The sequence below is a fragment of the Podarcis raffonei genome, chromosome 1, assembly GCF_027172205.1.
Source record: "Podarcis raffonei isolate rPodRaf1 chromosome 1, rPodRaf1.pri, whole genome shotgun sequence".
Lineage (NCBI taxonomy): Eukaryota > Metazoa > Chordata > Lepidosauria > Squamata > Lacertidae > Podarcis > Podarcis raffonei.
In genome coordinates, this window is record NC_070602.1 from 3,102,407 (window position 1) to 3,118,644 (window position 16,238).

The window sequence follows — 16,238 nt, forward strand, 5'->3', positions numbered from 1 at the left end:
AAAATGTAGCTCAAGTTTCTAATGGGAGGCACAATAATTCTTACTATTTACCAACTCTTAATTGTGTTTTGCAACTTGATTATTCTGTAATTTGTATGGTCAGTGTGACCTTTTGCTCCTAGCCTGTAATTTCCTTTTACAACCCTGAGGCACTGCTATAGATCAGGGGGGCCCTTGATCAAGAAGATAAACAGCTGCCAGAGTATGGTTTCTGCCTGGCATGAGAGATACAAACGTTTACAAATATATTTTTTTAAGCTCATTTTAAAATACAAATCTTGATCAGATGCCTCACTATCTGTTCGGTCAGTTAGTTAAGTATTTTTATTTATTTACTTGAATTGAGGGAGGGGGAAGCTGCCTCCTGACCCCCCCCCCTTGGCAACGCCCATGTGACTTTCAGATTTAGGTATCCAAACAGAAATTAGATTGATGAAGTTAAGAGTTGGACGCTATACCATTATCTGCGGCTAGAGGGCGAGAACTGGCTTTTATAGCCTGCCCGGAAGATACTGTAGTAGAGACGGCCGAAGACCATAGAGTTGCTTGCTACCCTTTCTCCATCTCTATGGAATCAGACGTCGCTTATCCCACGGGCGGGTTCGCACTGGGGGTCCTGGGGGAAGATATGGCGTCTACCTGACCCGCCTGCTGCGCGCTGCCCCCCCACTTGGACTTCTGAGGGCGGGGGGAGGGCGAGAAGAGAGAAGCGAAGTTCGCGCAACAACTCGCGGGAAAAGGAACGGATCTGGGGGCAGCTGCCGCGTAGAGATTGGGAGACGGGGATTCATCAGGCAGGCAGCGCTGTGGACAGCCGCGCCGCGCCGTTGCGTAAGTATGGAAGCGACCGGATGAGGAAGGCCCGCTTTGTGTGGCGGTTTGATTCCTTTCCCGGCGGCGCGATGCGCGCGCAGGAGGCGGGAAAGGCGCTCGGTCGCCTTGGCGGTTTTTTGGCGGCGCCTGAGGCGGCGGCGGCGGGGCGGAGATGCGGCTGCCGTGCGAGGTGTCGGTGGCGAGCCGCCTGCTCCCCTCGGCGGGGCTGCGAGGGCCGGGCCGCGCCGCCAGGGCTGTGGTGGCCCTCGGGAAGCCGCCCGGAGGAGGGGGAGTCTGGCTCCAGGTCAGCACCGCCCGACACCGCCCGGGGGCCAAGTACCAGGTCAGGCAGGCAGGCAGGCCGCGCCCCGGCCCTGCTCTCTCCCTCTCTCTCGGGGCCTCCTCGGTGGTGGCTCCTCGCTCCTGGGAAGCCCCACGGGGGGTCGCCTTATTCCCTTTGTTATAAAAGCATTTTAAATAGTATTAGTACTACAGTGGTACCTCGGGTTACAGACGCTTCGGGTTACATACACTTCAGGTTACAGACTCCACTAACCCAGAAATAGTGCTTCAGTTTAAGAACTTTGCTTCAGGATGAGAACAGAAATCGTGCTCCGGCAGCAGGAGGCCCCATTAGCTAAAGTGGTGCTTCAGGTTAAGAACAGACCTCCGGAACGAATTAAGTTCTTAACACGAGGTACCACTGTACTGAGGTCCAGCGCTGAGGGCCTTCTGGCGCTTCCCTCCCTGCAAGAAGTGAGGTTACAGGGAACGAGGCAGAGGGCCTTCTCGGTGGTGGCGCCCACACTGTGGAACGCCCTCCCATCAGATGTGAAGGAAGTAAGCAGCTATACTATCTTTAAAAGACATCTGAAGGCAGCCCTGTTTAGGGAAGTTTTTACTATTTAATGCTCTATTGTTTTTAACCCTTGATTGGGAGCCGCCCAGAGTGGCTGGGGAAACTCAGCCAGATGGGTGGGGTATAAATAATAAATTAATAATAATATTAATAATAATATGTGGGGGGGGGACCCCATTGCATATACAGCACCCTTTCTTCCCGTGCAAAGAAGGGAAAGCAAGTCAAAGTAGGAAATAAAAGAGAGCAAGGAATCGCCTCTCTCCCCTCTTAAGTCCAGCTGTCTTTCTAATCAGGCCTTTGTCTCTTCACTGTCTTATGGTCTTTAAGTTTTTAGAGGGGTTTTTTTGGGGGGGAAGCTTTTAATGTATTTTCCTCCCTCCCCCTATTGAGTTTTAACATACGTATGGTTTGTCTTTTTGGGAAGTCGCTTTGAGTTTCTGTTGGTGCCCCAGGGAAGAGACTAATGAATTTAATAGTGTTTATTTTTATTCAAGGGGACGCGGGTGGCGCTGTGGGTAAAGGCCTCAGCGCCTAGGGCTTGCCGATCGAAAGGTCGGCGGTTCGAATCCCCGCGGCGGGGTGCGCTCCCGCTGCTCTGTCCCAGCGCCTGCCAACCTAGCAGTTCGAAAGCACTCCCGGGTGCAAGTAGATAAATAGGGACCGCTTACTAGCGGGAAGGTAAACGGCGTTTCCGTGTGCGGCTCTGGCTCGCCAGAGCAGCGATGTCACGCTGGCCACGTGACCCGGAAGTGTCTCCGGACAGCGCTGGCCCCCGGCCTCTTGAGTGAGATGGGCGCACAACCCCAGAGTCTGTCAAGACTGGCCCGTACGGGCAGGGGTACCTTTACCTTTACTATTTTTATTCATTAAAATTCTATACTGCCCTTTATCAGAGGATCACAGGGCGGCTTACAATATAAAAACACAAACATACATAACATAGTAACAGACAAAAGCAGTAACATCCCCCCTACATGCATGTGCACGCACACACAGTTGAAAAGGCTTTAATTAGGTTTAATTATTTCCCTTTTCTTCCCTCCCTCTCCCCTTTTATGAAGATTACCCGCTCTGAGACCCCACAGCTAATTCTCCCCTGGCCTCCTCGCTGGCCCAAGTAGGACTAATTCAGCCATCTAGCCCTGGTGACCATCTAATGCATATTAGATGGATTTTCCCCAAATTGATTCTTGAACTTTGAATTTTATTGTTATTCAAATTTTTATACTGTATTTTATGCTGCTTCTACAATTAAGTGTTTTAAATTTGTTGTTAGCCTCCCTGAGCCTGGTTTTCTGAAACGGGAAGGGCAGGGTATTATATAAATATAAAATTTATTATTATGATAAAGACCTGGGAGAAGAGGAACATTTTTGCCTGGTGCCTAAAGATATGTAAAAAGGGGCCAGGTGAGCGTCCCTGGACAGAGCATTCCTCAAGCAAGGAGCCACCACAGAAAAATCCTGTTTTTGCGTTACCGCCCTCCAGACCTCTCATGAAGGAGGCGCACAAGGAAGGGCCTTCAGATCATGATTGCAGGGTCTGGGTCCATTCCCGTGGGGAGAGCCAGTCCTTGAGCTTTTGCGGTCCTAATAATAGCTTGGATGCTTTCAAAGAGGATTGGGCAAAGGCATAGAGGAGAGGGTATTAATGGATACTAGCCACGATGGCTGTGCTCTGCCCTCCACAGATGGAGATAGCATGCTTCCAAATACCAGTTGCTGGAAACTGCAAGAGGGAAGACTGTTATTGTGCTTGGGCCTTAACTTCCTCTGGTGAGCATCTGATTGGCCACTGTGAGAGGAGGATTTTGGGCTAGGTGGGCCACTGGACTGATGATCCAGGAAGCTCTTCTTAAGCTCTTGTGAGACTCTTGCCCAGAACTGCCAGCAACCCCTCCTCCGCATGTAAGGAGGACCAAGAAGAAGAAGAAGAGTTTGGATTTGATATCCCGCCTTTCACTCCCTTTAAGGAGCCTCAAAGCGGCTAACATTCTCCTTTCCCTTCCTCCCCCACAACAAACACTCTGTGAGGTGAGTGGGGCTGAGAGACTTCAGAGAAGTGTGACTGACCCAAGGTCACCCAGCAGCTGCATGTGGAGGAGCGGAGACGCAAACCCGGTTCCCCAGATTGCGAGTCGATCGCTCTTAACCACTACACCACACTGGCTCCCCGAGGGTGCCATTCATTTATTTTGGCTGTCAACAAACATCCTCAGAAGAGCCTGGCTGCCTCACCAGGGCCAAGCAGGTGCCTATGGGAAGCCTGCAAGCTGGACCTAGGGAATAATAGAGGCCAACTCCCATCGTGCCCTGCCTGTAAGCTTCTATAATAATAATAATAATAATAATAATAATAATAATTTAAAATTTACACCCCGCCCATCTGGCTGATTTTCCCCAGCCACTCTGGGCGGCTCCCAATCAAATGTTAAAAACAGTACAGCATTAAATATAAAAAACTTCCCTAAACAGGGCTGCCTTCAGATGTCTTTTAAAGATAGGATAGATGCTTATTTCCTTGATATCTGGTGGTAGGGTATTCCACAGGGCGGGTGCCACTACCAAGAAGGCCCTCTGCCTGGTTCCCTGTAGCTTTGCTTCTCTCAATGAGGGAACTGCCAGAAGGTCCTCAGCACTGGATCTCGGTGTCTGGGCTGAACGATGGGGGTGGAGACGCTCCTTCAGGTATACAGGTATTCTAAGAGCATAGCTGTCAACTTTTCCCTTTTCTTGCGAGGAATCCTATTCGGAATAAGGGAATTTCCCTTTTAAAAAGGGAAACATTGACAGCTATGTCTAAGGGTCACCTGGCTGGCACCTGAGGGCTGCTGGAGCATTGGAAAATGTACTCTTTAGTGGTTACTTGGATTTATCTGTAGCTCTGATCAGAACATGCGGGTCCCTTAAGAGGCAGAGAACAGAAGCAAAGAGCGACATGGCAACAGCCACGTTAGCAAAGCTGGAGGACGTGCCCAAGAAAAGGGGCTGCAAAAATTTATCAGGCTTGAAGTCCCCAGATACTAAAGGTGAAGTGCTTCCTGGAGCTGAAGAACTAGATTAGGACACTGAAATCGGATACTAATTCCACTAATGAATTGGCAATTACGTACTTGGCCACTGTGTAAAATGCTTTAAAAATTACAGATAATATGTTGTTTGGAATGCAGAAGCCTCTCCAAAGCTGCTTTTGTCAAATATTAGCTTTAGATATGATTATTTGGCGGCCTCCGTCTTCCTGCTCTGGACTTGTTCTTTCAGTCCTTATCACCTTGGTCCTGGTTTGAAAAACCATGGGGCAGATCTGGGATATTGCAGTGGTGAATAGGGAACAGTGGAGGGTTAAGGTGCCCTTTGCTCCAGGGGAGTGGGAAGCTGTGCCAGCAATATTTTAAGAAGAGCTTTGCTGAATCAGGCTCAGCTTTTGGACACTGGCCAATCACAGGGGGCTTTATAAAATGAACAAATTGTGAATCCCTTCCCACATTTTTAAAGCTGGAATATCTGGTTGGCAATTTGAACATGAAGCTTGTTTTTGGGTTCTCAGCAGGGAATGTTTACTTACAGGCTCATGGCCCTATTGTGCTCTTTTCCTTTTGAAAACAGCTGAGAGAGAACATAGAACAGCTCTTTACTAAGTTCGTGGAGGAAGGAAAAGCCACCGTACGGCTGAAGGAGCCAGCCGTGGACATCTGTCTCAGCAAGGTATGGCGTCAGGCCAGGGGCAGCAGATGGTCTTCTAACTGCGTGTTCTCACTTGCCAAATTAGGATGGTCTCTAGGTAGCCCTTCTTGGATGACAGGAAAAGACATGCACCCTCCCCAACCTCGAACCTGTCTCTGCTGAAATGATTAAATTTGGGGTTGATTCACAGGAGTTTCGATGCAGCAGGAAGCTCGTTAGCTTCTCCTTTGATCTTCCAAGGTTAAGAAATAGCGGTTGGGAGCTTTGTGATGTCTTGGCCATCTCACAGTGAAGAAATAAAAACGCATCGTAATGTATGTGCTTCATTGATTTTTAAGCAGAGGTTGGATGGCCATCTGTCATGTATGAGCTAGTTGAGATTCTGGCATCGCAGGGGCTTGGATTAGAGGACCCCTGAGGTCCCTTCCAACTCTACAATTCTATGATTCTGCTTGTTTATGTTATGTAGATATCATATTATATATTTTTTATATTAAATAAATAAATACCAGTTGTTGGGGACCAGGAGTGGGGAGAGTGCTGCTCCTCTCGGGTCCTACTTGCGGGTTTCCCACAGGCATCTAGTTAGCCACTGTGAGAACAGGATGCTGGACTAGATGGGCCATTGGGCTTACGGTCCCCATATATATTTCATTTCTAAAGCTAGTGAACAGGTTGGGAGCGATATCTTGCAACTTAAAATACCTTTCATCAATGTTGATGCTGGCTGGCAGGTTTTACATTTGCATCATTTTAGAAATGAGGTAAATAAGAGATTTTCCTCATTGTTTTGAGAATGATTTTTAAGTTTAAGCTTTGTGCTTCAGAACAATGCAGGGTTCGGTTTGTAGGATCAGATTATTCAGGAAAGTTGTACAGTGTGACAAATGCTGAAGCTTTCTTCTGCTGTCTCAATAGTCCTGTTCTTACAGGCCCCGCTTAATATTAGAGCAGTATTTGCCCAGCCTCCCTCGATGCCCCTGTCGACAGTGTGGTTTGTTAATTGTGGCAGAGACAATGCCAGACAAAAATGCATTGTGCTTTCTTCGTCATTCGCTTTCCAAAGGCTGCCACCTGATCCTTTCCCACGTGTTGGTGTCATGGTTCAGAAAGTGCCAGCGCATTGACAAAAGCGTTGAATCTGCAAATGCTCATTATCTTGGTGTCCTATTTGGCTGCAGGCAAATGTCGGCCATCTGAAGACTTTCCTCTCTGCAATGAAGCTGGCTGACCGAGGCACCAGCGAGGAAAGCTTACCGCTGTCCACCTTGGCCCCTCCGAAAGCTTCTGAAGTTGAGAAGCCAAAGACAAAGATGACCATAACATCCAGGAAGAATTACCCTTTCACCCAGAGCTTCCCATACACTCTGGAGCAACTCCAGGCCTCTTACTGCAAATTACCCCGCATTGATATGCACATACTTTGCCTGAAGAGCCTCCGGAAACTGGACTTGAGCCACAACCTTATCAAGAAGCTGCCAGTCACAATTGGGGATCTCGTGTCCCTCCAGGAGCTCAGTCTACAGGGCAACCTCCTGGAGTCCTTTGGCGCGGCCCTCTGCAATTCCACCCTCCGAAAGTCGCTCCAGTCTCTGGATCTCAGCCAGAACAAAATCAAAGCGCTTCCAGCCCAGTTCTGCCAATTGCGGGAGCTCATTCACTTGAAGTTGGATGACAACGATCTGATCAGGCTGCCGTTCAAGATTGGTCAACTGAGCCAGCTCCGCTTCTTGTCCGTGGCTCGGAACAAGCTCCCCTTTTTACCCAACAGCTTTGGAAAACTCTCCCTTGAGAGCCTGGATTTATTTGGCAATCCTTTTGAGCAGCCCAATCCCCTTGCTCCTGACATACAGCTAAAAATACCACTGACTTTGTGGGAACATTCAGCTAGAGCAACGATCAATTACAGGTAAAGGGTTTTTTTTGGGAGGGGGGGAGTTTCTGAATCCCAGAAGCGGTGCATCCCTTTCCTTCCTCTTGTTTCTTACAGTCAATAATCATATCAACGCTTTCGGACTTTTCAGTTATAAAGTCCTAAAGTGTTGAGATTATTGTTGAGTGTAAGAAACAATTGTAACGTGAAGGAAAAGTAGGTAAAGCTCATGGAAGAATTTCAGAAAGGTCTTAGGATGATGTGCTGATTTGCATTTGCGGGGCTTCCTATACAAATACAGTATTTAGTGACTGGCAGAAGATCCCGGATTCAGTCCCTGACGGTTCCAGGTAGGGTTGGGAAAGAGGCCTGGCTGGCGTGGAAGCCTTGGAAGTCTCTGCAAGTCAGGGTAGACCTGAGCAGTAGTTTTCAGTCCCCTCCACTACTCCACCCCCTGAGCAGTCCCCTCCACTACTCCACCCACATGGCCCACAGAAAGCTTTGGGATCTGTTTCGTAGCCCAGGGCTTTCATAATACAGTGTTTGTTATGGCAAGGATGCTGTTGCTGAAGAGGAACCAAGTGCATTAAGTGATCCTCTGAGACCTCCAGCAATCTTCCAGAGGTTTTCCAAAAGGGGGGGGAAATGGCAACTTATTGTGTTCACAGTATTGAGCTAGGAAGACCAGATATCTGACTCTCCATGGCCCTGTATTTACACATAAATCAGAATGAATCTGTTACGGGTTTTCAGTAAGTTGTTGAGGTGGGCGTTTGGTAATTTCAGTAATGTAATTGAAATTGCCAAGCTCATTAGGCACTTGTAGCTATTGGGAGAAATTTCTCTTCAATCCCAAAATCAGTTTAGGTCTTAACCCTCTTGGCAATGGCTGCAGGAACATTGTTGTAGATCCAGATCTTGTTTTTGTTTCTGCGCGAGAGGTTAAGCCACTGTCCAGTATCACCCAGTGGGTTCTGTGGCTGAATTGAGTTGGCCTGCCTCTCCAGCAACCAGTTCCCCTTCAGTGCAGTGTAGTGGGATTGTGCAAGTTCACTGGTGCTTGTTTGTGCAACAAGAACTTCCGGTATCTCACACCCTCAGTCACTGTCATCTAAGGCAGATGTTTACAGTTCTGTTGCATAATAGCAACAGAATTAACTTTGTGGCATGAGTAAGGCTATTGGTGTTTGGAAGGGAATTTGGCTTCCCAAGGTGTCAAGGCCAGAATCCAAGCAATGACACCATTGGATATGCATGCTTGAGGTTATGGCAGCTTGCAAAAGCCGGGTTCTGAGTTCACGAGGGCTTTGTGTCTCTCAGCACTCGTTGCATCTCTTGGGGACATTTAAGTTAACTGTGCCATGGGAATTCACTAAGCATTCTCTGGTGCCCACATAACGCGTGGTACCAAGACTGTGTTGCATAGACTTACAGTTTCCCCAGTTCACAGATTATTATTATTGTTATTATTATTATTATTACTAAATGTCAAGTCAACACGCTTGCTTTGGGCCTCTTTTTCAGCACAGAATTGTCAGCCTGTCTTCCCCAAGCCAGTGCCCTCCAGTTGATCTCCCATCAGCTCCAGTGAGCATGGCTGTGCTGACCGGGGCTGAAGGACATATTACTCCAGGCAGCTGGAGGCCACCAGGACGGGGGAAGGAAGACAAAATGGATTTTACATCTTTAATAAAGCTACATTATTATTTTTACCTGCTAAGGAGATTCCAGGTTCAGCAGTATGAAGGTCTTGGGTGGTCACTTTGGCTCAGAAGTGTGGCTCAATCAGTATGTTAATTTAAAATGCTTGCAGGCTTCTTTCCAAGACAGGCTTCCAGGCTCTATGAAACTGCTCAGCACGAACTGTATTCACATCCAGGACTTGTTCTCTTTTTACAGGCTCCCTTACAGCTGCCACGTCCTTCCTTCTCACCTCTGTCACGACCTGGACATGTCAAAGAGCTGTCACTGTGGGCGGGCCTGCCTAAGCAGCTTCATTCAGACGACCGTGACCATGAATCTCCACAGTGTGGCGCACACGGTTGTCCTTGTGGACAACATGGGGAGCACAGAGGCCCCCCTCCTCCGCTACTTCTGCTCTCTGACTTGCTACTCTCAGTTCCTGGACAGACATCTGCAAAGCATCCGATGACCTGAAACCGAAAACCACATGTGGTCTGAGAAGCCTCATTCAGCAACAGACGCTGTCTGATATCGAAAGCAATGCTGGGACGCTAGGAAGCAGAGCCAAGAGATCAGTTGTCTCCCAGGCCTTTCCTTTTTTCATCGTCCAGAAGGAGCAAGGGAGGCAGGCTTGCATTCTAAACAGAATGCGGTTTAGCAAAGGCTGCAGGTTCTTAATGAAACTCTCTTGCCTGCATAGATCAGGGAAGCTCCTTGCCTGAGAGTGGCAGGTTATGTTCAAGATGTGAATATCATATTCCTTCACCTTCCTGTTCATCGCTGTGATTGAGCAGGAGGACTCTTCTTGTTGTGCCCCCAAGCAAGGACCTGATTTCCTTCTCCTGTGCATTATAAGGACACTGTTCTGCCTACAAAAATAGTAAGCTGTTTGTTATTTAAAGCAGCTCATGTTCAAAGTGTGTCTAGAAGTTTGGCTCCAGTGGAGCTTCTCTGGATGGCATGCGACTTGTTCAGACAAGCTCCAGGTTATTTCATCAGTCTCCCAAAATCTGTTCCCTGAAATGGTGTTCGCTCTGAACAGGACAGTATTACTAGTTAACACAGAGTTTATGCTGATTTTTTAACGTTCATGCCATTGTCAAAAGGAAGTTTGTCATGTTCACACAACCTGTTGTGTTGCTACTGAAGAACCGATGCAAAACTAGCGTGCTTCAAAACAAAATATTGTGGTGGCCAGTTCATCATATATTAAAATTTTTATGCAGGAACTGGTTTTTCCAAGTACCAGATGCAGGCACAGAGTGTTTTGGGAATGGTGCCCACATGCAGAAATTTGTAGTTTGAAAGGACAGGGGTATGTGATGCAAGAATGGGAAAGGATTGGGCCCCTGCTAGTCTGGATTTTGCCTGTAAGATGTGTGCTCTGTATGCAAGAATTATTATGGAGTGCATCATATGAAGCAAGTTTTGCATCAGTTAACTTCTGAAAGCCTCTTTTATTTCTTAAAAAGAATAAATAAATGCTTAAGAGTCTGAAATGGTGCGAAATGAGTCTTGCATTACTCTTAAATGGAGCTGGGCTTTAGAAACAACATAGATCGCACCAGCATATTTCTGTTCCCTGGTCTCTGCTCTTTAGGATCGTGAAGGATTCTAAATTTACAAAATACAGTGACAGCACAGATAGAAACCTTTGGCCCATTAGAACTGAATGGCCTCTTACCTCAGGGGCTGCTGTACTGCTTTCCAGCCCCATGGAGATGATGATTATGATTTTATTTATACCCTGCCCATCTGGCTGGGTTTCCCCAGCCACCCTGTGTGGCTTACAGAATATATAAAACATAATAAAGCATGAAACATTAAAAACTTCTCGGTACAGGGCTGCCTTCAGATGTCTTCTAAAAGTTGAGTACCGGTAGTTCTTCTCAACATCTGCTGGGAGGGTGTTCCACAGGGCAGGCGCCAATTGAGGGAACTCCCAGAAGGCCCTCAGAGCTGGACCTCAGTGTCTGGGCTGAACGATGGGGATGGAGATGCTCCTTCAGGTATGCTCCAAGGCCATTTAGCACCAACACTTTGAACTGTGCTCGGTAACGTACTGGGACCCAGTGTAGGAGGGTCATTCCATATAAAGTGACCCAACTTTTTTACCTCATGTCATCCAATTTTCTTAATATTTCGTACACTTGTTGAATAATCAAAACTAAGTTCAAATCTAAAATAAACAAGACTTCGGCCAATAGGATTAACGCCTTTAAAGAATTATCGTTAAGTACTAAAGAATTATTTCACAGTCTTTATTGTATCATGCAACAGCAAGCTATCAGTCTGCTATGGAACACATTTTTTAAAAAAGCCTGACTAGCTTTTCAGATACCTTTCAATTGAATAACTTTCTAAAGAAATGCCTGAGGTAACTGATACGATAGGTTGAAGTCTTGTTTATTCTGTTTTATTTTACTCCAAGGAGACCCATTTATCCTAAATGGAACCCAGTAAGGCAGACATGTATGTACAAAAAATAAAAATTAATGTTATCCCAGTGAGATCCCAAGAAGAAATTTTGCAGGTAGCTCTTAGAAATATTAAATAACACAATTTCTTGGGGAAATTTTAATCGTATTAGATTTTGTAACAAATTTAAAATTTATAGTACACCCATCATGTGACATACATTAAAGTTCTGAAGAGATTGGTGTTTTTAGTTTTGACAAATCTCAATCCTGGGCTGAGCTTTAATGGTTTAAAGGCCAAAATGGTCAATTTTTTTGAAATTTCAAACCCTCATAATTCACAAATGGAATGAGATAAAAAAATTAAAATTTTAGATTTGAACTTAGTTTTGATCATTCCACAAATGTACAAAATATTAAGGAAATTGGATGACATGAAGTAAAAAAGTTGGACCACTTGATATGGAATGACTCAGGTATTTCAGGAGAGGTGTTCTATGGTCAAGGCCTGGGCTGCATTAAGAGTACTACCAAGGACATATCCGGGCTTGCGGAGGGGAGAATTCTGTACATGAAGTTCAGAGTTCCACAGAACCCTTTTTTTTGTCAGAATGAAGTGTCAAAAGGAATAGTGGGGCTGTAATATATAGCTGGTCCCTTCCAGAATTAAAATCCACTACTGAGGTTTCAGAAAATTCCCCTTCTGAACTCTCCAACCTTCCTCAGTTCCTTCTATGCAACACACAAACATTTTCCTTTTCAGTCTTGTAGTTCCAGCCAGACGCTTCTTTTGGACGTGATTGTTTTTAAACTGCCAAGTAATTTGCATTTGCTTCTGAGTTCCAACTGGCGCTTCATGCATCAGCTGCAGCAGGCGGATGTCTTGGAAAGCAAGGCCACACCATTCCCAAGCAGGGAAGGATTAAAATGACCACACACCCATCTCAAAGCCTGGTGTCAGCAACTCCTCTTTTATTTAAATAACGTTTATGCCACGACTTGGCAGATCAACAAAAACACAGCCACCCACATCCTCTTGTGTGCAATTCTAAAAAGGCACAGCACAAAAGGAAATCTGGTCAAGAGGGAGGAGGAAATAAGCAAGTACCAGTTCTTCCTTACAGATTCTTCTGACAACCAGCTGCAAGGGAAAAGTTCTAGGTAGAGGAGATGCCGCCTTCTTTTTCCCCTTCTTTGCACGGCTGAAGACTCTGCACATGCTCTATGATACCCAATCCCCCACCAAGTTTAAGGGGGAGGTGGGGCTTGCACTTGGTTAAAGATGCAGAGGAGGAGGGGCAATTGTCTACGTAATACTGCAGACCTTCCATGATGTGCCCCTGTATTCCAGGGACAGTCTCAGGTTTACAGAAGCTCTCCCGGTTTCCGATTTGATCCGAGAATGTTCTGCTTTTTCTTAGGGCAGGGTCAGCAAGGTTTACCTTGCCTGGGCCGGTTCACTCCAGCAGAGATCCCTCTGTGGGCCGGATAGTGTGCGCGATTTTTGACATCTGCGCAGGTACAATTTCTGGTGCCGCAGAAGTGAGTCCCCATGCCCCCTGCACTGGTTTAGCACAGCACACACGGACTCGCTGAGTGGGCGGCTCGTGGGCCGGTTAAACAACCCCCACGGGCCGCTTAGGTTGCTGATCCATGCCTTAGGACACCCCTATTTTCATCAGAGAAATGTTGGAGGGTAAGGAGTTATGCAACCCTGGAGCCAAGGAGATAAGCGACTTTGTAACCTTCAGAAGACATCTGAAGGAAGCCCTGTAGAGGGAAGCTTTTTAATGTTTAATGTTTTTATATATATTGGAAGCTGCTCAGAGTGGCTGGGGCAACCCAGTTACATGGGCAGATCATTATTGAATAGGATGTCCCTATTTTAATTGGGGACGCGGGTGGCGCTGTGGGTTAAACCACAGAGCCTAGGACTTGCCAATCAGGTCGGCGGTTAGAATCCCTGTGATGGGGTGAGCGCCCGTTGCTCAGTCCCTGCTCCTGCCAACCCAGCAGTTTGAAAGTATGTCAAAGTGCAAGTAGATAAATAGGTACCACTCTGGCGGGAAGGTAAACGGCGTTTCCGTGCGCTGCTCTGGTTCGCCAGAAGCGGCTTAGTCCTGCTGGCCACATGACCCGGAAGCTGTACGCCGGCTCCATCGGCCAATAAAGTGAGATGAGCGCCGCAACCCCAGAGTCGCTCACGACTGGACCTAATGGGGTCACAAAGAGTCGGACACGACTAAACAACAACAACACCATTTTCATTGGAGAAATGTTGGAGGGTAGGGAGTTATGCGACCCCCAGGCAAGGAAACAGAAAACACCTGAAGGCAGCCCTGTAGGGGGGGAAGCATTTTAAATGTTTAATATCTGTTGGAAGCTGCTTAGAGTGGCTGGGGCAACGCATTGAGATGGGCAGGTGACAAATAAAAATATTGTGATCGAATGCTTCGTCCCCCTTTGCAGGGGAGAAATGTTGGAGATTTCCCAGTTCCGGCTGCCTCTGCCTCCCCGCTCCGCCGGGCCCAGGCCGCCCTCCACCCCCAGCGCCGGCTCTTCCCTCTCCCCGGCCGGCCGGCCAGTGGCTCCGGATGCGGAAGGCGCACGTGGAGGGCGGAGAGCGGCGGCAGGAGAAGGAGGAGGAGGATCCGGAGGCGGCGCCGTCCTCGCCGCTGCTGCAGCCCCGGCGGAGCGGAGCGTGGCGGCTGGTGGCGCGTCCGGGGCGGGGCGGCTGGCTGCCTGGCCGGCTCCCTCCTTCCTCCTCCTCCGCCCGCCCGCCCACGCCCCATCCGGCCTCGGCGCGGGGACTGGCCGCTCGCCCCTTGGCCGCCTCCGGAGAGAAAGAAGGCAGCCGGGCAGGCAGGGAGATCGAGCCCATCGACGATGCCGCGCGCGCGGCGGAGGGCACCGTTGGCCGCCCGGCCGCTCGGCTGATGCGCCCCGGAGGGAGGGCCGCGCCGGGCCCGGCTCCTGGGTGATCGAAGGGGCGGCCGCGCCACCGCCGCCGCCGCCATGAGGCTCCGCATCTACAAGCGCAAAGTGCTGGCGCTGCTGCTGGCCCTGGCCGCCGCCGCCTGCGCCCTGGCGCTTTGGGGAGGCGCCGGAGAAACCGGAGGGAAGCGGGAGGCGGACGATCGGGCGCCGCCGCCGCCTCCACCGCCGCCGCCGGGAGACCAGCCCGGGGTACCGGCCGGCAGCAGCAGCAGCAGCAGCAGCATCCTCCCCGCCCGCTCCGGCCAGCGGCTGCCCAACGCGTCGTCTCCGGCCTGGCTCCCCGGGGAAGAAGCGGCGGCGTCGGCCAACCGGACGCTGCACTACCGCTCGCTGGTTTACCGGCTCAACTTCGACCAGCCCGTGCGCAACGAGGAGCGTTGGCGGGCGGCGACGGCGGAGGGAGGCGGCGGCGACGGGGCGGACGCTGTGCCGGTGGCGGTGGTGGTGCAGGTGCACGAGCGCGCCGAGCACCTCCGGCTGCTGCTGGCGTCTTTGCGCCGCGCTCCGGGCGCGGATCGGGTGCTGCTGGTGCTGAGCCACGACGTGTGGTCGGCCGAGCTGAACGCGCTGGCCGCGTCGGTGGACTTTTGCGCCGTGCTGCAGGTCTTCTTCCCCTTCAGCCTGCAGCTCTACCCGGGCGAGTTCCCGGGCACCGATCCGCGGGACTGTGCCAGGGACGTGGGCCAGGCGGCTGCGCTGCGCCTGGGCTGCCTCAACGCGCAATACCCGGACGCCTTCGGCCACTACCGCGAGGCGGCTTTTGCGCAAACCAAGCACCACTGGTGGTGGAAGTTGCACTTCGTCTGGGAGAGGGTGCGCGCCCTGCGACGCCACCCGGGGCTGGTGCTCTTCTTGGAAGAGGACCACTACCTGGCACCCGACTTCTACCACGTGCTGCAGCGCCTGTGGGCCGCGCGCCAGAGGGACTGCCCCGAGTGCCAGGTGCTGTCGCTGGGCACCTACGCGCCCGTGCGGGGACCCTTCTCCGGACGGGCCGACAAGCTGGAGCTGAAGACCTGGAAGTCCACCGAACACAACATGGGCATGGCCTTTGGGCGGGACACCTACGAGCAGCTGATGGGCTGCGCCGAGGCCTTCTGCACCTACGACGACTACAACTGGGACTGGACCCTGCAGCACCTGACCGTCAGCTGCCTGCCGCGCTTCTGGAAGGTGCTGGTGCCCGAGATCCCCAGGGTCTTCCACACGGGCGACTGCGGCATGCACCACAAGAGGCAGTGCCAGCCCGCCGCCCAGAGTGCCAAAGTCGACGCGCTGCTGGACGCCAACCGGCAGCACCTGTTCCCCGAGACCATGGCGGTGGGCAAAAGGTACTCGCTGGCCCCGCTGAGCCCCCACGTCAAGAACGGCGGCTGGGGAGACATTCGGGACCACGAGCTCTGCAAAAGTTACCGCAGGTTGCAGTGAGCCCAGCCGGGCCTGGATGGAGCCTCGGCCTTTCCCCGTTGGGCCTGTGGGATCTAGTACAGGCATGAGCCTGAAACAGGGGGGCGAAAATGTATTGATTGGTTTCTGCTTTAATAGGGACTGTGGTTATTACAGAGAGAGAGAGAGAAAAGAAGTGTTTCTGAGGCAGAAAGGTCTAGGGGAATGTTAAAAATAAACATAAATGCTACTTGTTTACTGGAAGAATAATTGACAATTTTTACCTAGGCCTTTTTATAAAGTGTTTGTGACACTTTCAAACAACCCTGAATTCCGTTTTTCTTTTGCAGTTTGGGTGTCAAAGGGTTGGGCGAGTGCCTAAGATGACCAGGGCCCCCTGTCCGCAACTCAGGAGCTCCCCAGTTCTGAACTGGTCGGCGCTTTCTGAACAACCCCTCACCCTCTCTCTGCCAACCACTTATCTTACTAGAGAGAATCAGTCATTCATTATTCCATAATCTTGT

The 16,238-nt window shown here is 50.0% G+C and overlaps 2 protein-coding genes across 2 annotated transcripts; both read left to right on the forward strand.

Moving 5' to 3' along the window:
• The first annotated feature begins 906 nt into the window (after positions 1-906).
• Positions 907-9,849, forward strand: LRR1 (leucine rich repeat protein 1). The gene is made up of 4 exons (XM_053383607.1): positions 907-1,156; positions 5,281-5,379; positions 6,540-7,267; positions 9,131-9,849. The coding sequence occupies exons 1-4, from the start codon at positions 986-988 to the stop codon at positions 9,381-9,383; spliced, it is 1,251 nt and encodes a 416-aa protein (XP_053239582.1). The 5' UTR covers positions 907-985; the 3' UTR covers positions 9,384-9,849.
• Positions 9,850-14,201: 4,352 nt separating this feature from the next.
• Positions 14,202-16,038, forward strand: MGAT2 (alpha-1,6-mannosyl-glycoprotein 2-beta-N-acetylglucosaminyltransferase). Its single transcript, XM_053383725.1, has one exon. The coding sequence runs from the start codon at positions 14,347-14,349 to the stop codon at positions 15,754-15,756; it is 1,410 nt and encodes a 469-aa protein (XP_053239700.1). The 5' UTR covers positions 14,202-14,346; the 3' UTR covers positions 15,757-16,038.
• The last annotated feature ends 200 nt before the right edge of the window (positions 16,039-16,238 follow it).